Source organism: Lipophrys pholis (assembly GCF_963383615.2).
Source record: "Lipophrys pholis genome assembly, chromosome: 17".
Taxonomy (NCBI): Eukaryota; Metazoa; Chordata; class Actinopteri; order Blenniiformes; family Blenniidae; genus Lipophrys; species Lipophrys pholis.
Window position 1 is genome coordinate 20,689,591 of NC_137643.1, and position 24,811 is coordinate 20,714,401.

Consider the following 24,811-nt stretch of genomic DNA (forward strand, 5'->3'; position numbering starts at 1 on the left):
GCTAATATTAGCGGCAGTAAAGTGAGACGTAATGATGCAGAATGAGTCCTCTGGCAGAGCCGCAGGACAAATGCACATTTACAGGCAACATTTGTTTGGATGCTTCCGCCATCAAATAGATTGGCGCGACTGAGTTATTGGCAGTGGCGTTAATTGGCAGCGGCTGCATGTTGTTTTTTTTTTTTTGTTTCTTTCTCCCGCTGCTGGGACGTCCAGTAATCAAGCTAATGATTCCGGGTCACTGAAGGAGAAGCAGCTGAGGGTGAAATTTACTGGAAGATTAGAACAGAGTGATTATGCCTATCATGGCGATGTGACAAACAGAAGCAGTGAGCGGGCGTGATTGCTGGGACGATTTGGTATTTGAATGGAGTAAATGGATGCGGGAACGCGGCGCGCTGCACGCTAATGCAGTGTTTTCAGGAATGGGGAAAAAGTTTCTCAGCTCTTAATGTCAATGACAAATGGGACGATAAATGAGGCATATCTGCTCTCTATATGGAGAGAAAATACATAATTCTAGGGAAAACAAGGGCGGGTATCTTTATTCCAGTGATGGAGGGGTGGAGACTATAAGGCCTCGTTCACACGACAACATTTCAAGTGAAAACGCTTCGTTTTGGCATTTTCATTTGAGAAAGATGTTGTGTTCACGTGGCAACATTTTGAAAACAAAACGGTGAAAATGATGTAGTTAGATTGCCACGAGTGGGTGTCGTTGGTTGTTTTTCGTAATGAGACCGCACACACAGAACAAAATGTCGACATTTGCATTGACAGGTGATGAAGTTATTACGGTGACCGTCAAAATAAAACTACCAAGTCCCAGGAGAATATAGACGGGGAGTCGTGACACGCCGGAGGAAACATTGTTGTGATTGTCCCTCTAGTTGCACATGTGCGGAAGAACTATTTACACGGCAGCGCTTCAGAAAATGTATGTTTTCTCCCGTTTCCACGGCGACGCAATGTTTTCAAAAAGATGCATATTCCCACGCTTCCACTGAAACAGCGTCAGAGCATTTCCAAAAAGTTCTGTTTCCCCCGTTTCCACAAAAATGGAGATGGATCATTTTCAAAAAGTTGCGTTTACCCCCCCTTTTCTACGGAAGCGGAGCTTTTTCAAAATGTTACCTTTTCCTCACGCTTAACTGGCGACAGTCGGAGGATTTTCAAAAAGTTCTACCTTGCTAGCCTGTTTCATAAAGTTGTGTTTTCACTGGCTGCCAGCGACGTTATAGTGTAAATGGCCCAAGACACCATGAGATTAAATTTCACAAAATTAGATGTGAAAATACATTGAATAAAATTGTGTATTTTCCCAATAAACACAGGAGAGGTTGAACAGCCAGCCACTAAATATATCTGTAACTTTTTTTTAATACTGCTGCAATATACCAGAGATGAGGAGAGGTAAGACTGGCCCAGAGCTAATAAAAATAGGACTTTAGTCATAAAACCACTGAGGGCTCATCAGTGGAAGAACCTCATCACATTAGACATCATCATTTATCGTCGGAGGGGGAACGCTCACTGTGTGATGGTGCCAGTGGTCAGAGCGCTGATGATCCACTGCAGGTCCAGAGTCTTGAAGGGGATCAGCACCAGGCTGGTGGCGTTGTCCAGGTCGATGGCGCTTTCCGGGTACATGACGTGATGCGTCGTCCTGGCGCCCACGTCCTCCTCAAAGCCTGAGGTGGGGGCCTGGTTCATCCTGCAGGGCAGAGGAAGAAGACTCCTGTCATTTCTCATATTCGTCTCCTCCCTAGTTAAGTGAATACAATTTGACCCCCCCCCCCCCCCCCACATGTCAGAGAGATGACTGTTTTGCCGTGCGAATTCACGAAAACAAAAGAACGGACCACGTGTTTACATTTAACAAACAACACATGGCTGGCACACACATGCAAAGCAATAATCATTATTTAGAGATTAAAAAACAAACAAACAAAAAAAAAAACTATCTATAAAAAGGACAAAAGGATAACCATGGTTTTGGACATCCGATCAGCAATTCATTCCAATCCAGTGTCCGTTTGGGGCTCGGTAATTACATCCTGGCAGGCGAGGCGAGACATTCCTATTATTACCACCAACAATCCTCTCAGACCGGGCCTGTAATTGGCGGGAACACAGCTTGACAGTGGCGGTTGCTTTTCGGACAGCCGCAGGAAGTGACACACGTGTGCGATGTGCATCACCTTTTCGAGAGCAGTATCATCTTCCTCATTACTGACTGGGAAGGTGGCAGTCGTATAGCAACCAGACACTTTTCCTGCCGGGGATCCAAAACCACCTCCACTTTCTGTGAGTCAACACTCCACGGCGGGAAATGGTTTTCATTTTATGTTACAAACCTTCCCTTGACCTTGTGCAGTTAACAAAATAGCTTCACGACTGCTCTTTTGCAAATTATACCAAAATTAATTAGGAAAAGACAGACGTACACCAAGCAAGGCTAACATGATTAACTGAGCAATTAAACCCATTAAGGCCCGAGGCAGAGTTTGACCTTTATTCCAGTACAGCTGAATGTAACACGACTTTACCTCCTTGCACATGTATTTCAGCATGAATCATAAACAACAGGGGTTCATGTTGCATTACTTTTTAAAGGAAAATGTGCCTTTTTTTAGTTAAACGTGGTGTAATTCTCCTCACACCAACACTAATTTCCGTCACTGTATAATAAATCCCGCCCTCATCAGTGGCCTTTATTGGAAATTTATCAAATGATGACGCGTCACAGATTCCATGACAGGGTCATTTGATGTGAAATTTTTTATTTTACAAATGCTTATAAATTGTTATTTTCTTTTGAACAGTCATGGACAGCAATAACATAACACCTGTAGAAGTATACATAAATACATACATTCACCCATAATTCCAGCTCGATCAGGTTATTCAGTAAAATGTAGGGAAGCACTATATTGGATATGTGTCGATATCCGATTTGAAGATTTTAAAAAAACGAAATATTGACCGATTCAGATACCGATATAATTTGAAGTCCACATTTCTTCCCTTGGATGTTTAAGACCTTAACTACTCCCATTGTTCACGGGGTGTCACGTGAAAAACATTAAGGCGACACTTCAGTGCAGATCAGATTGTGATCCAGTTACAATTCACGCAAAAAAACTTGAATACTTTTTGTTTCCAGTGGATTTTACCGGCTTGTGCAGGAGGCAAGATGGATAATTCACAGCCTTTAGTTTCAGGCAGCTGAGAGGAAGCAGGAAGGCCAGTTTCTCCCAGGCGATTAAAAAAAACAACCCTGCTGCACCAGACGGATATTGTTGTTATTATTATTATTATTATTAATATTATTATTATGACTAACACAGTGCTGATTAATATGTTATGGCATCATTAGTTACAGCGTTTTGTAAGGAACGGGACAAGCATTGTATGGAATAATGACTTGTCACTGCAAGTGATTAACTGAGAGCAGAAACTGTGGCGTTCAACAAACCGCCGAAGGCAAGAGACGAAGGAGCGCTAACAACTTTTTACGCTTTTCCATTAACAAGAAACAAACAGTTTTGGTTTTTTCTCTGTTCGTCTGGAGCGCGAAGCCTACACGGCGGCTGGGCGTTTCATCTGAACCAAACCGGGGTTTGAAACCACAGCGTGTGGAGAAGACCGGCGGGAGGCATTTATGACGCGATGCATCAGTGGAAGGGAGGCGGCGTCTTGACAGGACCGCGTCGCCGGATGTCTTCCTTAGCGGTAACCGCCGCATCTGGGAATTTTTATGAAAATCACGAGATAAATGGATCCTTACCGTCGAGGGCGGATGAGGGAGGCCCCCCGAAACACCACGCCGCATATCAAACGCCATGGCGCGAAGAATTCATCGCTCCCAGAGGTTTCCTTCTCACCACTTTGAGGGAGCGCTCAACGGTAGCATTAGCTTTTCCCCAGCTCTTAATTTACTCCTCTGCTATTATGTAGGTGTAACGGAGACAATGGGAATCAAAATCAGGCCTGAATGGAACTTGAGGCGGCGGTGTCATGCTCCTTTCAGGAAAACAACAAAAGACTCTTATCTTTGGTTGGTGGGGAGTTTCTAGGAAACAGAGGACAAAGTACAGCCCATTACAATCTCAGTCTACAGCTGAAGAGGCTCTTCTTCCTCTCAATTCTTTCCCTTTTCTCATCAGCCATGTACAGTTGTGATCCAGTTCTCATGAAAGCATGAACGCATCTTGTGTATTTTCTGTGCATTCCTCCAGAGATCGGTCCAAGGCCATCACTACAGAGGCGAACGCCCCAGTAATGCAGATGTGGAGGAGTGCTGGTTCAGTTCACACCAGTGGATTTTGCTATTTGGTTTGATCTTGCGGGGGTGTGTGGCGTCAACCACTCCAAGGAGGCGAATAGTTCAGATTCTCCTAATGAATATGCAACATGAGATTCTGTGAACCAACCTCTGGCTGCGTTTTAAACAAAATAGATATTAACTGTAGAGCCATAACATTATGACCAATAGACCCCTGAAGTAAATGTTGTGGAGTCGAGCTCAAATAAAAGACCCTGGACGTTATGATGTAGGACCACCGATGAGCCTTGGCTGTCCATGAACCTGCCACAGGGACATTACTTTTCTTTTTTGGGCAATTCACGATAGTCAATGCAGACTAGGACCACTCCATAGACTAGATCCCTCAAAAATCGAATCACCCATCATAATCTTGAAACTACTTCAACAGAACAACAATTTATTTTCTTTGTTTACATTCAAGTAAAGAAGATGTGCCTACACATTGAAACTCTGAAGTCACAGATGGTCAGGGGACAATTTTCACATTTTCATAGCTATTAAGATTACTTTACCATCAAACCACAGAAAAAAACAAATCTACCAAACTCTCACACATCTTTAAAGAAAATCATTAAACTCCCAACATGCATGCATGTTTACACTGGTTTATGTTAAATATTAAAGGGGTCATATTATGCAAAATTGACTTTCTAAAGGTTTTCCAACAGTATCACACAATCAGAAATCCAAACCCTATATAGTGTCATCGGGGGTTTAAGCCAATCCCAATCAAGGCAGGCCCTCCTTTTGACTCCTCCCACAATCAGGCAGCTCTGCTCTGGCACATGGCACCACAAGAGGAAGTACTTCCTCCTTTTCCCAAGATGGGCAATGTCTGGGCGGAGCAAGTCCAGCACACACAGACACAGCAGATTCTGAATGCAGCTCCTATGATCCAATATTCAAATAGAGGAAAATCAAAGAAAAGCTGGATTTGTAGCAATAAACTTTTAATTTGTTTTTGGACCAAAGAGATTCGTGTGAAAGTGTTGAAAAGCTGTGTGATATGAGATCTTTAATAGGTCAGTGCTGGACTTGGACTAAAAGTCTGATGTTAAGCCACACACCCATTGGACCTAGTATATTTATGATTTTGGACATGAAATAAATGTTATAAAATCCACTTTTTTTCTGAAAATAAGACAGGCCAGGTCATAGCATACTACAGCATAACATACCACAGCATAGCATTATAGTACAGCATACCATAGCACAGTATATCCTAACATAGCATAGCATAGCATCTCATCCCATACTAAACATTTTCCTGCTAATTAAGAATTTCTTTGAAAATTATGTTCTTTTCAATGGCTGTTGGAATCCATATATCATAGAAGAAAAACAAATGTAATGTGTGCTGATTAATAGCTTTGAAACATATGGTAGGTCTTTATATATAGCGTGCAGCAATCCTTATCATTAAATGCTAAAAGGAGACATTCGTCAAGCCAATGCTTTTAGCAGTGGCAAAGACTTCATCCTGTTAGACATGTTGTCCAATTCACACACATTAAAGTACAAACTCAGAGAAATGGAAACAGGTGTTATATAAGGTGTTCACACGCCATTGACAGCAGGTTAGGGTTCAGTATCTTGTTTCAGAAATCTTTGGCAGCTCATGAGCAACAAGTAATAGCAAATCTTCTACAAATTCAAGGAAGGTCGAACTTGGTTGGAGGGGTTAGATCTAAGCGCACACTGGTTAGCTGCTGTACCATCAGAGACCATGCTGAGTTCTATCCACCACTGAAACAACAAAACTCTGAATCAAACTGTGGAGCAATGAAAGAATAAGACTTTCCCTTATTTGGTTAATATGTTGATGAAATCTTTACTGCATTCTGTTTTGGGAGTTAGCAATCACAAGTTTGGAAGACAATTCAAAGTGAAGAGATTCAAACCCTGGTAGGGGTGCGACACAATGTACCCAATCACATAAGAAACAGTAATCCCTGTACTTTTAGATTACATTCAGATCTAAAAAGGGTCGACCTCTGCAAATCGCACCCTGAATGTGAACGTTGACTGATATTTCTATATCAGATATCGCCTCCTGATCGGCTTGTGGTGCAGCTTTCTGTTTTATAATACTGAGAAAGTTCTACGGCCGCAACAGAAAGTCTGCAGCACTCTCCAAGAAAAAAAGAACAGAACCAGACAGATGACTCATTCTCTGTGGAGGACTAAAATTCAGAGCAGAGGTCTTTCTGCTGACGGCAGAGCTCTTGACAGGTGATTTATAGCAGAGTCATATAGGGGCTTTACATATACAGTACCAGAGGAACTCTAAAAAGCTGAAATATGTTGAGATAGGGTGCAATCCTTATGTTAGCAATATGTATTTGCATGAGGTTCAGAGTTCCCTTCTGGAAGCACTGTTTTTGTTAAAACAAAACATGTCTTTTTTGAAAATTCTCTCATGAGCTCGTTCCAAAACAGACCATAATGTGAATCTGTGTTAAAGTTTGAACAAAACAGTGACTAAACCTCACTAGATTGAATTATTTCAGGAGGATAACAGCGACAAAAGAGAAAAGAGTTTTCGTATTGTTAAGCACTAATGGTGGGGGGGGTGATATTATAGTTTATAGTTTCACAAACAGAAATCCTCTCCTGATGGCGAACCTTCCACTGCGAAGCGAAAGGCTCTGATTGGACAACAACGATAACCTTGACTGAAGCTGAGTTTTACTGTAATAAGTAGAAGACGCACACTGGATTCTTTGACTGCACTATCGTTACATAACATGTAATGACGGAACACAAAATAAAAGAAAGGAAACCAAATATTTGCAGTGTTTTTATATTATATACATTTCATAGCAAAAAAATAAGTTTTTTTCCTCTTAATTTTTGGGCAATTTCCACAATTACGTTGCAGAGCAACAATGTTTTTCATTTTCCACCTGGAAGCTTCTGTTTCAAGTGATTATAGCCCCATTTACTTAAACTAAGTACAGAGTACTTATCAAATGCTATGAACTCTAATTTAAACTCCATACGCAAATGGAATGTGGAGGCTATGTGTTGTCGGGATGTAGCATTGCTGGTGTGTGACTCCCAAAGACTCTTTAGCATGTAGCATGTAGCATGGTTCGGAGAAAAATCCTCCTGGAGCCACTGAGCAGTAAAACTAATGGGCAACACCGCGCTCACTCTGCTGGTCCAAATGTCTCAGGTGATGAAGTTGCTTTTTTTGCGCCTCCACTTGATATTTTGGCAGAAAATAATTAACAGTCTGCTTTATTTTTGTCACTATCACAGCTATTAAAGAATCTCCAAACCATCGCTCGTGCTCTCTCGCCTATCCGCTGCTGATGCAGCCGAGGTATGACGTCATGTACATGTTGGGTGGTTATCGGGAAGATTTCACAGCTTCCCTTTGGAGACCCGATTCAAGGTATCCAAAGGCCGGGTGCTCCAGCGGTCGGGCACCAACTGGAAAGGTTAAACACCCACTGGGGGACAGCCAATCAATTGTTATTTTTTAAAAATAATAAAATAGACAAAGCTGCACCTTTAAGAAAATAAATGAAAATATGTGAATTCATTTTTCTAAGGACACTTGCTTTGGCCGGGAATCAAACTCTGGCCTCCCGCATGGCGGGTGAGAATCCTACCACTGGACTACATACTGTACGTGAGAGAGAGAGAGAGAGAGAGAGAGAGAGAGAGAGAGAGAGAGAGAGAGAGAGAGAGAGAGAGAGAGAGAGAGAGAGAGAGAGAGAGAGAGAGAGAGAGAGAGAGAGAGAGAGAGAGAGAGAGAGAGCAGTTTCTAGCCCATTAGGTTTTCTCTCTCTCTGACCCCCCGGCAACAATATTTAGTCACCTGCGGGCAAAAATATAAATCAGTGCCATTGCTGGTATCGAAGCTTCCCTCGTTCCAACGGCTCAACTCTGATCAGAGGTACTACCTTCTAGTATTCGTCTATTGAAACATGCAGGGGAATCATCATCCTATTTTCCCCCGTTCTGTCAGAATGGGTAATTTTTCCACACCCTGCTGGTCTTCTTTTTAAAAAAAAAGGTTATTTATCGTACCGTTAGAATTGGACCGTATCCGCGAGGTTTCTCAAAGATGTATGAGACTCGTAGCAGAGGCGCAGAGGGGGAGGAATGTGACGGGGAGATACTGCGAGAGGCGGAGGAACAGGTGCTCGCCGGTATTCTATAAAAGATGGTTGTCTAAAGATGTAGCGTCGCCCAGCTTATCAACGCCATCGCCGGCTGCAGCTGTGGCGCCGACGCCAAGCAGCAAACGGTGAGCAGCGGCTTCATAATTCAAAAGCGAGTCTGAAGAAAAGCCCCCCCCCCGCCAAGGCTCCTGATTGGCATCAGGTTGACATTTACTATTTTGCTGTACATGTCTATGCATTTACAGTCGAAACAACAGGTTGAAACCTCGTTCAAGACATTCCCCTTTGCAGTCATTATTTCTCCCCTTTGTGAGGCGCGATGCTGATAAATGATTAATGATGACTTTAATGTCAGGGATGTTTGCCCACCAGCTGCTAGTTGGACATTATTTGTCAAATTATTATTCATTTTGCGCTGGAGATTCTACAAGCTGAACGCCCCTGTGCCACATAAAGCTGCTTCTCGGTGCCGCCGGATCACGCGGCGTGTAAAAGCCAACTAACGCTTTAAAGGTCAGCGGTATTTCAGTACTGTCTTAATTCTCCGCATGCCTCGGCGCTTTGCTGCCGTCTCTTCCTCTGCGAGTCCGAGCGAGAGCGTTCTCCGGCTGACTAATCATCGCGACTTCGCGGGGAACGCGGCGCTCGTTTCTTCTGTCAGGTGAGTGAGGCGGGAGCCTCGGGTGTGATTTTTTTTAAAGCTCTCGTCTTATGATCAACAGGACGGCTCAAACTTTCCAACCGCTCAAATAGCACGGGTCCAAGAGACCTATGGAAAAGGTTATCTAATACACAGAGAGCCTCTCGTGGCAGCAGGAGGCGGCGATCGATGCTTCAGCTAATAGGTATCCAGTGAAAAGTTGGATGAGCGAGCACCGTCAGAAGTGAAACGTTCAGCTCGCTGCCAGATTGCCAAGTGGGATAGTCAACAGCCGCGCCGACTGACTGCTCCCTCATAATTAAACACACTTGTACAGCCCCTCACCTTGTCTTAATTTGATGCTGCTCATCGAAGCGGCCCTCATCTTGGGGAATGTAAACAGATCGTGACTGGCTAACGAATCCTTCCGCATCTTGTATGTGCGGCGTGGCGGTTCGCTGTGCGAGTGTGTTATGCTAAAGTTTACTAATCCACTTGGGGTTAATTGGAGAAGTTCCTTTTTCGACGCATCGGTGGGCAGCCACATTACGGCCCTGATGGGGTCAAGGGTCTTGCTCAGGGACACACACTGGTGGCCTGTCAGTGGGGATTGGACCTGTGAATTTCTGGGGTTCATAGCCTTGCTCAAGGACACTCACGGTCACTCTACCAACTGAGCCAATTTTCGATTAACCTTAGCGATGTGGCTCGAAAACAACATGAAGAGACCACATGAGCAAGTCCCTTCAAAAGAGTCTCATGTGTCTGATAAACATGAGGTGATGGGAACCATCCCCACCTCCTAGTTGGCTCAGTAGAAACCTTTCAGTGTCTCGTACAGACGTTACAGACACATGTGCAAGTGTAGACGTGGTCCAAATGAGTCGCTGAAGTTCAAACTCAACATGAGCATAGAAAAGTCATTTTGAACAACAACGTCTAGAGTTTACAGAAAAGAGTTCGAAAAGACAAAATATCCAGTGGGCTGCAATTCTCTGGGCTACAATACATTGGTGATGCCAGAGGTGGAAGGAGAATGGAAAGATTGGTTGGAGACGGCAGAAAGGTCACAACTAAGGTGTGTAGAAGAGCAGCTTTATGATTTTCCAACAGTGCGAAGCTTGAAACTGAAGGTCCAGAACAGCAGAAGAACTTCTGTCTCCATGTGCCTTAGTGAATATTTCTTCTGAACACGTGTGAGTAGATAAACAACAACATGTTTGATTAACCTCCATTTGAATATTGGATCACAGGAGCTGCATTCAGAATCTGCTGTGTCTGTGTGAGCTGGACTGGCTCCGCCCACACATGCCTATCTTGGGAAGAGAAGGAAGTACTTCCTCTCGTGGTGCCATGTGCCAGAGCAGAGCTGCCTAATTGTGGGAGGAGTCAAAGGGAGGGCCTACCTTGATTGGGATTGGCTAAACCCCCGATGACACGATATAGGGTTTGATTTCTGATTGGCTGGTTGGAGCAAACCTGAAACAAGCCAGGGAGAGAGAGGACAGACTTTCTTCACTTCTGGGGCGTCATTCCAGGTCCGGGGACGATTATTACTGTTGGAAAACTTTTAGAAAGTCAGGTTTGGCTTCAACCCAGGATATATTATTATTATTATTATTATTATTATTATTACTATTATTAACAACACCGTTTTCTTGGGTGAAATCCCTTCTCCTCTTTTTGTCTCCCTACAGAGTTTTTTCACAATTTCCACACCCATAAGAAATCACCAATAGTCTTAAGTAGCAAAGCCCTCAAGTCCCATATAAATGAGAGAGTAGGGAGAAAAAAAAAGTCTTTGAAATTCACTTGAAATGTTTGGTGCTGCTTAATCTTATGGAATATGTTTGAAAGCTGCCCAGGAACCTTGAAGGATGAGTGAATCCTTTGTCGCATATCTTCAAATGTCCGCATGGCAGAACTGCACACGCCTTTTTTCGATTGGTAGAGTTTTCTTTTCTTCGCATCTTCTGACGCTGTTTCAAGTAAACTCGCCGCTTCCAATGATGACAACGGTGGATGAAACAATACAAACACGGCACAACAGCGCTCTAATATACTGACATGACAAGGGAACCTTACCATTATTGGCCTGTAACACAAAGTAAACAGAAGAACACAAACACAATCATTGTGGATATTACAGAGTGATATATCCCTCTGGTACTGCAGTGCTGTGAGCCTCTCGAGGCAACAGTGACATTGAATTTAATTAGTTTTATACCACGTTCACATTTCTAAACAAAACCAAAAGGTGACATTTGATGGAGGTCCTGCAATTAAACCCCTGACCTCCAGTCCTCATCGCATCGCAATAACAAAAACCAAAAAAAACGAAAAGGACGGGCCTGAATGCAGAGTTGAATGGGAACCCTGAAAAATGAAGTCTTGATTAGAAATTGAACGATTTCAACAGAGCTGCTCTGGTCGTGCGCCACGATAATAACAATAAGGATGAGCAGGACTAATGGAGGAAAAAAAACTGGCTCTCAATGCTGGGTCTCTCAGCTCCAGGGCTCTGATTACCAAGGCAAAGTGCAGCTTACCGGTGCTCAGACGGAGGTCGGCGGGGGATAAGAGGCACTTCGCCAGGAGGTTCGCGGCCACTGGTTAGCATGCGGGAGCATATCACGATGGTGAAAAACGTTCTCCGAGAAATGACGACGCTCCATTTTTCCGAGTCGCATTAACAAGTTCACGGAGCGTCGTGCCCGGATCGAGACGCAGGCTCCAGCTCCGAGGCTTAGTCCTCAGTTGCGTGGGAAATCCCAGTTTTGAAGGCGATTCCAAACAGGGATTTCTTTGAGTCACAAATGTGGCGTGCCTACCGATTACATCTGCTGGCTCCAAGATCCATCTTAATGAAGTTATTTGCAAGGGCTTACATCATGGTGTAGAATGTAAGCTTGACTGATCCTCGATTCAGCAGAGTAAATATAAATGATGAGACAATCATACATCCGAGACTGCCTGCGTCTTTGCAAATGAAATATGCCCACGGAGTACACACACACACACACACACACACACACACACACACACACACACACACACACACACACACACACACACACACACACACACACACACACACACACACACACACACACACACACACACACACACACACACACACACACACACACACACACGAGTACTGTGATGGCAGACTGCTCCCAAAGTGCTGCGAGTGATTAGACCTAAAGAAAGAAATCCGTCCTTACCAGAACATTTGCAGAGAGTGAGAGGGTTTGGACAGTCATCTGGTGCCTTGCCGGAGTTTTTCGTGAAATAAGCGCCACATGACCTTTCTGGGCTGGCGCCAGGCCCTCACATGCACTCACCGGGTGTCTTTTGTGTTTCCCCCGGTTTGGTTACAGGACTGTTGTGAAGCGGCCGCCGAGCCAAAAGACAAACCTCTCGGACTGCACCCCGTGCTCTCATCAAATTGTTAACGATTTCAGGCTGTGATTCAAGGATCTTAAATAGGATCTAAAAAAAAAACCCCAAACAAAAAGCCGAGAGGCTTCACTTCGCAGAGTTCAAGCGTGTGGGTGAATTTTCATTCAGAGCCGATTCTTTCTGTGGTTTAGAAATCTAATCAAAAGTCGATCCAGCACTGCCAATTTAAAGAGGTAAGAAAGTCAGCTTAGGACCTAACGGAGGTATCAAAAGCTCGACTTTAAAAGCGCCCTTTACACAACAAACGTTTCAAGTGAAAATGCATAATTTTTGCTTTTTTGTTTAAAGATCTCATATCGTACAGCTCTTTAACACTTTTACGTACTTTTAAACAACAACATGTTTGATTTTCCTCCATTGGAATGTTGGATCATAGGAGCTGCATTCACAATCTGCTGTGTCTGTGTGAGCTGGACTGGCTCCGCCCACACATGCCCATCTTGGGAAGAGGCGGACGTACTTCCTCTCGTGGTGCCATGTGCCAGAGCAGAGCTGCCTAATTGTGGGAGGAGTCAAAGGGAGAGAGAGAGGACAGACTTTCTTCACTTCTCGGGCGTCATTCCAGGCATGGGGACAATTATTACTGTTGTAAAACTAATTTTGTAGAATAAAAAGTTAAGAAAAGTTTCACATTGACACGGCAACATTTTGAGAAATGATGTGGTTAGCATGTTGGGCCACTAGTGGGTGTTACAGTAGGCTTTAGTGTTTATCGCGTATTTATCTCTTTATTACAAATGCAAAGAATTCATATTTCTACTGTTGTTACATGTGAAATTTATATTTTATTTCATTGAGTTTGTTTTTTATTTACATTTATTTTGTTTTAAAACTTATTCTAACAGGCAAGGGTGGCATCGGTGTTGATGAGGTTGGTGTCAAATTACCAGAAATCGATAGTGCATATTTTTCTTTCTTACTATAGCTAATCATATAAATGTTCCACTCCTGTCTCCTCTTGAAGATCGGTATCCAGCAGACTAGTTTTGGTTGCAAATATTTCATCTTCCCTGCATCTGAGCTCCAGGAGTTGAGAAGTGTTGCCACTATCTCAGACTTCAACTCCATAAAGTCGGGTGTACGTTCGCATTCGCGAGATTAGAAACACGTAATTTGTGTGAAAAATGTACTTCTTATCTGCATTCAGACACAAACTGGAAGTTCCTGCAGTGTGCATGTATACGTCATCCTCAGATAATATATAGTTTTTACTGATGATATGCATTGGATTATCAATTATTCTGCCTTAGCAGGGAGACGAAGTGATCGATGAAAGCTAACTGCTTCAAAACAAGTGCATCTTCTGTTGGATTTCATTATTCCCTGTCTGTCAAAGGCTCTTTTCATGCTTAAATCTCTTTTCGGGCTGCAATCTGCTCAGCAAACAAGAAGCTTGAGCTGATATGCTGATGCTGTTTAATATTCACAATAGTCTAGAGACGAGGCTTTAAGGGATCCGAGTGAAATGCATTCTGGATATTTGAGACATATTGTTCTTTCGTAGGCTAATGATCGCATATAATTTCACTGTAACAGTCGCGAGCTCCTTCTACTGCTTCCATTATCTGTAAGGCGTTTATGTGCCGAAGCAATTGAAAGAACATTCAGGATGCTCATATCGTATTGAACTGATTTGCATAAAGCGCTCATTCAAACTAATCAAAACTTTGGATCAGACTCTGAGACCCGTTTACACGACAATGTTTCCAGTGAAAACACAGTTTTTGCACATGGGCAGCAGCAGCGTTCACAAAAAGTTGCATTTCCCCCCGTTTCAATGGAGACGGAATCGGAGTATTTCCAAAAGAGACATTTTCCCCTATTTCCACAGCAATAGTGTTTTCAAAAAGATGCGTTTCCTCTCCATTTTCCTGGAGAAGGAGTCGGAGCGTATCCAAAAAGTTGAGATTCCTTCCCGTTTCCCTGGAGAAGGAGTTGGAGCATTTTCAAAAAGTTCCATTTTATCCCGTTTAAAGACCGAGTCAGAATCTTTTCAAAAAGTAGTGTTTCACCTTGTTTCCATGGAGACAAATCGGAAAATTTCCAAAAAGTTGCACTTTCCCTTGTTATCATGGACACAGAGTCGGAGCATTTTCAAAAGGTTGCACTTTCCCCTGATTTCATGGAGACGGAGCGTTTGCGTTCATCCAGTTTCCATAGAGTCGGTGGGTTTTCAAAAGAGTGCGTTTTCTCATTCCCATGGGGACGGAGTTGGAGCATTTTCCAAAAATGGTGTTTTACCTTGTTTCCATGGAGACGAATCGGAACATTTTCAATGCACTTGCCAGTTTCCACGGAGACCGAGCATTCTTAAAAAGTTGCGTTTACCTCCCCCATTTACTTAGAGATGGAGTTTTTGACAAAAGTTGCATCTTCCCCCTGTTTCCATGTACACGGAATCAGAGTATTGGCAAAAAGTTGTGTTTTTCCCAGTTTCCATGAAGACTGAGTTGGAGCGTTGTGAAAAAGTTCTACCTTGGGATTCGTTTTCAAAAAAATGGTTCTGAGCACCGTCGATGTGTAGACGGACAATCACTACACAACAAAAGTTTTTCATTTTCACTTTTAAACTAGGTTTGAGCCCAAACCCAGCTGCAGACGTTTGTTTGTCTGGTGGCGACCGGAGGATTCAGGAGCTCCACGGCGTTTTCGATTAACTGGTTTCCCTGTTAACTGGTGACCGGCTTCCTCTCGCGTCCCCTTTTCACAGCAGACGTTAAAAACCCGACCAGAATCCGTAGCTGTCCTGGCGAATGCTGTTTAACCACATTTCCATTAAAGTTTAAAGTATCGTAGTGTTTGTTTGTCTTATTTTAACATCAGTTGCTGCGAATGGCTGGTGGCAGAAGTCACCAGTTAACAGGGGCACCACTGAAACCGAAACACTGGACGGTGAAGCACGATCGTAATGATCAACATTTTGTAATATTATTATCAAATATATAGAAATATCACATTTTTATTATTTGAGCTGATATCCACTGCATGTTTGCTCCGCATCATATCGGGGGGACTACTTGTACACGATGGGGGAAACTTGTATGACTCCTCCCACGCTGCAGTGGTACTATATTGTAATGGGAAATGACCAAGGAGAGGCGAGGCGAGGCGAGTAGGGCTGAGTAGGTACTGGTGGAAAAGCGTCGTCAAACTCAGGGTTGAGCATCTGGACAGTTGTGACATTCAGGCTCAAAACAAAACGAGGGGAACACCCCCCCCAAGGAACCATTCTGCTAAAAGCAAAGTAATAACTCTTGCCTGGGTGCCGTCGCTGTCATCCGATAATTGAATTGGTAGACAATGGCGTGCTGCTGTCACAGCGGGGGGCTGGCGAGGAAGATAAGTGCAGCGATGTGGCTTCGTACCCAGGCGGAGTGTCACAGCAGGTTGACGAAGCCCGGCTGTGATAAATTAAGAGCCATGCTAGAAGGCTGGCTTGGAATTTGGCTTTTGGAGATTTAAGCGGCGCTCTGGTTACTCCCATGATTTGATCTCGGTGCTGGCCGCGTCATCCCGACCCCCGTTGGCTATCGATCACCGCCGAGTGCTCGTGTCGCCCGCCAAATCGGCGAGCATCCTCAAACTACTGCACCTCATAATGATGCGGCTGGAGCCTCGGGGGGGGATTCCACACTCGGTATCTATGAAGAAGAAGTGCCCTGTATTTACCGTTCCATTATTTCACGAGCACGCGGTGTGGAACATATCCGCTGCGTCAGCGTTTCTCTGCTCGGCTGACTGAAATGAAGAGGTTCTCAGGATAACGACTCGTGCATTTGAACCAGAAGATGGAGGCAAGCTGGATATTCTGTCTTTGGTTTATATATAATGTTATCTTTTTAAATGCGACCACCCACCCATCCATACATCCCGCTATCATTCATCCAACCATTCCTCCATCTATCATTCATCTGACCGTCCATCTATCCATCAGTCATCGATTAAATCCATCCATCTGTCCATCCATCCATCATTCATCCAGCCTTCTGTCTTTCATCAAATTGTCCGTTTGTCCTTCCGTCAATCCATCAATCATTCGTCCATTGATTCCATCCATTCGTCCGTCCGTTCATCCACCAAACATGCATCAGTTTTATAACTCAAATTTTTGGTTCAGAATTTTTGAGTAAAACTTCGCTAAACAAAATGTAATAAAAACTATTTAAAATTATAAAATAAACCTGAAGGTTTCACAGTTCTGATGCAAAGGTTAAAGAGAAAGACATTACCCTTCTTCAAAAAGCCTCTGGCCATCCTACAGCCAAATAATATATCAGATCAGCCATTTCAAACAACATATTCTCATGTAAGGTACACGATTTTGTAAACTGTTAACAGAAACTTGAAATAGGTTCAAGTTGTTTCCTGTACGATAGAATCCCTGTAGGTGACTTATAAAGCACATCGCCGATGAGGACATGAAGTCATTAAAAGTGTTTCCTGTCATGTTGGGCTTTTGTTCCCATCACATAACATCACTGTGCTGTCCTTTTTAAGAAAAAAAAAAAACAGCTCGTTGACCTTATAGGTGAAAACTGACCCAGTTTGAAAAAAAACAAAACAGGATGACATATTGTTAATCACTTTTGGAGCGCGACACTTTTCCAGCGACCAGGCAGAAGGCAGATTTAATGCGTTTTCAGGTCAGTCAGACAGGACGCGAAGAGACCAGAACGGATTGGTTTTCTGTTGAAATGTGACAAATGTCAAACCAGGAATAATCACAAAGAAAAAAAATTATTACAAGCATCAACTGTGAGGTGACAGGTTTCATGGCAGGAAATGACAGACGGAGGGACAGTCAACAACGAATCTTTACATGCTTCAGGGGAAATTACTGTTGGTTTCACGGCAATTACATTGCTTCGTTGGTGACGCAACTTGAGAGTCAATCTTACCAGAAAACATCCCGTACGTCTTATCTCAGGCATTAAATGTGTAAAACCTTTGAAAGCAAAGCAAATCTGTTGGATTTAAATTGTCAATTTTGACGTCAGACTGTTCAGAAAATCTTATTTCTACATTTTATTCAGCTAATGATGCTTTCAACGCCGCGCTTTGAGTTTGTCTGTTTTAAACCTACGAATGACAAAAACAAGAGGAGGATTAATTTCGATCTCTAAACGTGGGTCTTCACCAAACAGAAGCTTCATGTAAAGTTGCCAGGAAGAAGATATCAGGATTTCTTGGTAACAAAAGAGACGATAATGCAGTTTTAGAGGATATATACAAAAAGAAAATTAGAATAATAATCTTGTTTTATTTTCAAAAAGGTTTGTGTTTACATGTTTTGAAACGTTTCCTTGGAAATGGCCGAAACGCTGAAAACAAGGTAGTTAGTGCGTAGGGCCATGAGATGGCGCTGTTGGTTGCTTTTGAATCAAAACCACACACACACATACACAATAAACATGAACAATGGGAGTACACAGAAAGTCGTATGGACAGATGATAAAGTTGGATTGTTATTATGGTGACTTTCAAAATAAAACTACCAAGTCCCGGGAGAATATGGAGTCATGACACTCTGGAGGAAAATATTGTCGTAATTGTCCATCTACTCCCTCATATATAGAAAAACGATTAAAAGGGGCAGTAGCAGCATTTCAGAAAATACGCTTTTTCCCACATTTCCATGGAGACGGAGTCAGCCTTTTCAAAAAGTTGCATTATTAACCCATTTCCACGGACACCGAGTGTTTTCAAAAAGTTTCACCTTGCGGCCATTTTCAAAAATGTGCATTTTCAGTGGCTCCAAGCGCCGGAGTCCTTTAAACTCACCTGAAGTTTTGCATTTTTCCTTGAACACGATGTTGTGGAAACCGGGGGCCTCAGGCTACATTCACACTGGAGCCACGCCCAGATTCTGTTCTGTACAAACAACTTCCTGTTTGTCCTCCTCTGTTCATTCGGGCTGCAGAGTGTGAAAAACCGTGTAAAAACATCTAACCTTGACTAAAAAAAAATCAGAAATAAGCTTGAAGACCTACACAAAGCCTTGAGGCTGAATACTTTTGTGGTGCTACACAACAATGGAAATCCTTTAAAAATTAAAAAAAAAGAAAAAAGACATGCCTTCTTCGATGTTTTAAAAGATGAGAAGTCTTCGCTCTCGTGTTGCTCGGTTACATCGATCCTGAATGAGGATAGATGCCAGTTTCGCTCATTGCAAATATTTCTCCCTTATCTCCGCCGTGTCCGAGCTACAAGAGGGATGAAATGTGATTCCACTATCTGTGTCTCCAACTACTAAAACTTGGCTGTATTTTCCACATTGGGCCAGATAGAAGCGCTTTGTGTGTGAAATGTACTTCTTATCTGCATTCGGATACAAACTGGAATTGGCTGTTCAATTTTTTTTTTTTTCAGATAAGACGCCGCAAAGTTATGTTTCCACAGTTCATATGCATTAGATTCTCAAATATTATGATTTGAAAGGTAAAATAAAACTCTAGTTTTAATAAGAACCATGACTTAATAGTCCTTTAAAAAGTGTAGATTTCCCTCAAATCTCATTATTCCAAAGCCACAGAGGTCACTTCTTTTTTTCTTTTTTTTTTTTGAAAGGCTGGTATTATGGCTCAAATCTCTTTTAGCGCTGCAATCTGCTGAGCAAACAAGTGGCTTTAGCGTGCCGTTCAATATTCATGATAATAGTCTACAGAGGAGGCTTTGGAGGATCTGGGTAGAAATACATTGTGGATCTTGTTTTCCAGTCGGCACGTATCACTTCTGATCCCTCAGCAGTGTCATCGGTTAAAGGCCCAGTTTTCGAGTGAAAAAAAAATCGACCAGTCTCCATGGCAACGACGCTCAGAGCCACTGAAAATGGGGAAAACAAAAATTTTCAAAAACACTCTCGACTCCCGTCTCCACGGAAACGGGGAAAACACAACTTTTTGCAAAACACACTGGTTCTGCACATGCCCACCACGGCCGTAGTAAATAGTTCTACCGCACATGTATGAGTAGATGGACAATAACAACAAGAGTCCAGATTCTCCCGGGACTTGGTAGTTTTATAGCTGAGAGTGGCCTGGAATAGGAGTCCAACTTCATTATCTGTCTATAGGAATGTCTATAATACGGTTCTCTGCGAGCATGTGTGTGTGGTTTCATCACAAAAAACAACCAACAGTGCCAACTCCTGGGATTGTAGGACAACTCATCCGCGGATGAGGTTTCAAAAATTTTTTGAGAACATAAATCCTCTACAATGTACTTTTACATATTTTTTTTTATTTCTAATTGATATTGTATATATTTTTCATATATCTAGTATATGTCCATATATATTTAGTATAGTATCGTATAGCTTTGCAAGTGCAGGTAAATACATTTTTATGAATGATTTTTGATGAAAAGCTCAGTTGGAAGCCGCACATAAATATCCTGAAGTCAAAATTAGATACAAATATTGGCATGATGAGTAAAATCAGACCAGTATTAGATAAAAATTCACTCAACATGATATAACTCCCTCATTCTTCTATATCTGAGTTATGGTGTGGAAATATGGGGAAATAATTATCAAACAAACATTGATCCTATTTTATTTACTTCGGAAGTAGCTGATTATTACACTCAAACAAATCCTCTGTTTGCCAAAACAAAGACCCTAAAAAATACACAATATTGTCGACCTTAATACACTAGCATGTCTCCGTGTCAAATTTCCTTATAATCCTTCCAAATGTGTCAAATATACTTTGAAATCCTTCAAATCAATAATGCAGAAAAAAATGAGTTGTGGGCGAGTTGTCCGCGCACCAACTCCTGGCCTGGCCTGCTAACTCCATCATGTTCAGTGTTTGTTTCCCCGTAAACAGACATCGTTTTGAAAATATTGCTGCGTAAATGCAAAACTTTTCTGAAACGAAAATGCCCCCCCCAAAAAAAAAAAAAAAAAAAAAAAAGGGAGGCGTTTTCACTTTGTCGTGTAATCGGGGCCTAAAAAAGATGGGCGCTGACGGGAGAAAGAATCGGATCACTCAGCCGATTGTAACTGTGATAATTCAATAAAGCTAAAAAAAAAAAAAGTCCACCCCTGCAGCCTTCCTCTCCACCAACAAGCCTCCTCTTATCCGACGATATCCAGTCAATGCAGGCGGAGTTTAGATCTGTGGCTCCTCCAGCCTGCAGCAGTCGCAACCAACAAAGCCGGACTGAGTGTTTGTTTCCCACTCTGACGTCCACAATAAACTTCATTTTTCATCACAAAGCACAGCAGAATCGACCCCTCGGAGAAAATCTACCGCTCGTCGTAACCACCCCCCCCCCCCCCCCCCCCCCCCCCCCCCGCCAACCTCCAGGGGGCAGCGATCGCTGCAACAGATTAATTCGGGCGACAAAACCCGGCTGTTGTTTCCCCTCAGGCACGAGATAAAACATTTGAATATTCAAACTGCTGGTTTGAGATATGAGCATAAAACAAAGATGTGGGAAGAAATAAAAAGATCTCTGGCGAACAGCAGGGGTTACTGTGTGAAACTTTGCTGGTTAAACCAAATAAAGAGCACAACTCACTGAAGCAACAGGAGAAAAATATCAATCTTCAGTGTAACAGAACTTCATTTCCTGCTTCTTCCTCTCAAGTCCACCTTTGAAAAAAACAAACAAAATGCATCGCAAAACAAACCATAACAATGAAGGCTGATAAAATGTAAATTCTACAAGGTAATTCCAGTGTTTGTTTTTTGTTTTTTTGTTAAAAGTGAGCAATTCTTATCTACGCTAGAAGTCATTTTCGAAGCAAACACATCAAATGTAGTGGATTCCAGTCTTATCAAAAGTGAAATATCTGCAATTTCCCCTCGCTGAATATCAAATGTCTCTGCGAACGAGGAGAAAAAGAACAGAAGCTGTCCGACAAATCCAAGATGTTTCCCTTTTGAAAGATGAAGGAAGACTGAAGGTTGAAATGATTATTGGAAGCATCAAGAATGACCCAAGAGCTTTTTAGTTTTACCTTGAGTATCTTCAGAGAAGTGAGACGGGGAAAAGTACAATTAAACCAAGAAGGTCAAATGAGTTAGTATATTAGAAAGATGGTTTGAAGTTGGTGATTGGGGACTTCTCAGGGACCAAAGTGAAGCTTTGCACAAAGAGATATCATGGGTTCGATTTATTTCTTCCCTGTTTGACTGTTGTGATTTCCTTCCATCAAATAAAGTAATCATCTCTTTTCCCACATCATCTACAGGGAGAAACTGAATGAGCATTAGTGATGGAAGGTTTCCGAACTATGATCGGACCGCAATTTACTGTGGTGGGGTCAGGGTTAGCGTGTACTTCTTAAAACGCTGCACTTCTTAAAAGGTGTGATGAGACAAAGTGTAACTCGTCCACAAAACTGCAACCCTGGACAACTCGTCCACGGATGAGATCTCACAATTTTATTTGAGAAAATAAACCTGGTACAATGTACTTTTACATATTATTTCTAGTTGATATTGTATATATATTTTTCATATATCTAGTATATGCCCATATATATTTAGTATAGTATCATATGGCTTTGTTTACAGTTCTAAACAAATTGAACAAGTGCATGTAAATACATTTTTTGGGAATTACTTTTGAGGAAAAGCTCGGTTGGAAGCCGCATATAAACATCCTGAAGTCAAAATGAGCAAATAATTCACATAATGTGTAAAATCAGATCGGTATTGGATCAAAATTCACTCAACCAATTATATAACTCCCTCATTCTTCCATATCTGAGTTATGGTGTGGAAATATGGGAAAATATTTCGAAAAACATTGATCCTATATTTTCTTTTACTTCAAAAGACCATTAGACTCAATACACAATAATACACAATATTGTTGACCTTAATACACAAGCAATTTTGTATCAAATATACTTATTAACCCTTTCAAATGTGTCAAATGTACTTTATAATCCTTAATATAAACAAAATGCTGAAAGAATTTGTCGTGGACGATAATGAATTCTTATGTTTTTGTGTCAAATATATTTAATAGTCCTTCCAAATGTGTCAAATATACTGTGAAATACAATCCTTCAAATCAATAATGCTGAAAAAAAAATCAGTCGTGGACGAGTTGTCCAGAACCGCACGGACGAGTTGTCCAGGTTTGCGGTTGTGTGGACGAGTTGTCCGTCCACCGATGAGACGAGGGTGGGCTCACGAACTCTGATCAGAGGCTCATGGATCATCTGTTGTCACTGATGAACTCCTCACACCGTCGTTCACAAGAAACGTCTGCAGCTGGGTTTGGGCTCAAACCTTGTTTAAAAGTGAAAATGAAAAACTTTTGTTGTGTAGTGATTGTCCGTCTACACATCGACGGTGCTCGGAACCATTTTTTTTGAAAACGAATCCCACGGTAGAACGCTCCAACTCAGTCTTCATGGAAACTGGGCAAAACACAACTTTTTGCAAATACTCTGATTCCGTGTACGTGGAAACAGGGGGAAGATGCAACTTTTGGCAAACACTCCATCTCAAAGTAAATGGGGGAGGTAAATGCAACTTTTTGAGAATGCTGGGTCTCCGTGGAAACCGGCAAGTGCATTGAAAATGTTCCGATTCGTCTCCATGGAAACAAGGTAAAACGCAATCTTTTGAAAACGCTCCAACTCTGTGTCCATGATAACAGGAGAAAGTGCAACTTTTTGGAAATGTTTCCGATTTGTCTCCATGGAAACAAGGTAAAACACAACTTTTTGAAAAGTCAAGGTTAGATGTTTTTACACGGTTTTTCACACTCTGCAGCCCGAATGAACAGAGGAGGACAAACGCTGTTTGTACAGAACAGAATCTGGGCGTGGCTCCAGTGTGAATGTAGCCTGAGGCCCCCGGTTTCCACAACATCGCGTTCAAGGAAAAATGCAAAACTTCAGGTGAGTTTAAAGGACTCCGGCGCTTGGAGCCACTGAAAATGCACATTTTTGAAAACGGCTCCCAAGGTGAAACTTTTTGAAAACGCTCGGTGTCCGTGGAAACGAGTTAGTAAGGCGACTTTTTGAAAAGGCTGACTCCGTCTCCATGGAAATGTGGGAAAATGCTTATTTTCTGAAACGCTGCTACTGCCCCTTTTAATCGTTTTTCTATATATGAGGGAGTAGATGGACAATTACGACAATGTTTTCCTCCAGAGTGTCATGACTCCATACTCTCCTGGGACTCAGTAGTTTTATTTTGAAAGTCACCGTAATAACAATCCAACTTTATCATCTGTCCATAAGACTGTCTGTGTACTCCCATTGTTCATGTTTATTGTGTATGTGTGTGTGTGGTTTTGATAGAAAAGCAACCAACAGCGCCATCTCATGGCCCTACACACTAACTACATTGTTTTCAGCGTTTCGACCATTTCCAAGGAAATGTTTCAAAACATGTAAACACAAACCTTTTTGAAAATAAAACAAGATTATTATTCTTTTTTGTATATATCCTCTAAAACTGCATTATCGCCTCTTTTGTTACCAAGAAATCCTGATATCTTCTTCCTAGCAACTTTACATGAAGCTTCTGTTTGGTGAAGACCCACGTTTAGAGATCGAAATTAATCCTCCTCTTGTTTTTGTCATTCGTAGGTTTAAAACAGACAAACTCAAAGCGCGGCGTTGAAAGCATCATTAGCTGAATAAAATGTAGAAATAACATTTTCTGAACAGTCTGACGTCAAAATTCACAATTTAAATCAAACAGATTTGCTTCGCTTTCAAAGGTTTTACACATTTAATGCCTGAGATAAGACGTACCTGATGTTTTCTGGTAAGAGTGGCTCTCAAGTTTCTCACATTTCTTGAAAGCGCCTGTCTAATTCTGCCGTCACTTTATCCAGGTGGACACAAGATAGTTCAGCGTGGGCTTCTCTCTCGCACACTTCCCAAACATGGAGACACTTTCAAAGAAAAAGTCTCTCCATGTTTGGGAAGTGTGTGAGTTTTAAGCAGCACAATGATGATAACTGGAGTAAATAACTACATTCCTCTTTAAAAAAACAAAACAAAAAAAAGCAAACATTTGACATACAGTCCTACCTGGATTATCCAGATGTGTTGTGATATTTTTTTTTCCAATATCACATGCGCAGCATGTTCAACAGCAGTGCTTTATTCCTTTTAAAATTTTAATTAAGATAAAAATAGGTTTGGGGCCACAAAGAGAGAGTAAACAGTTTTATTTTGAAAATGATCATTTCCAATTCCACTAGTCTGCATCGAGTTTTAATTTGGAAAAATGCATCACTCCCGTGGTTAATGCC

General features: G+C 42.0%; 1 protein-coding gene across 1 annotated transcript in view; it reads right to left on the minus strand.

Annotated features, from left to right (window-relative positions):
• The window catches only part of st3gal1 (ST3 beta-galactoside alpha-2,3-sialyltransferase 1), a gene marked incomplete at both ends in the record, with an annotated part of 35,321 nt that overhangs the window by 5,467 nt on the left and 5,043 nt on the right, over nt 1–24,811 (minus strand). The window contains one exon of the mRNA XM_080485218.1: nt 1,535–1,714. Coding sequence (XP_080341344.1) covers nt 1,535–1,714 — 180 coding nt within the window. The remainder of the gene's footprint in view (nt 1–1,534; nt 1,715–24,811) is intronic.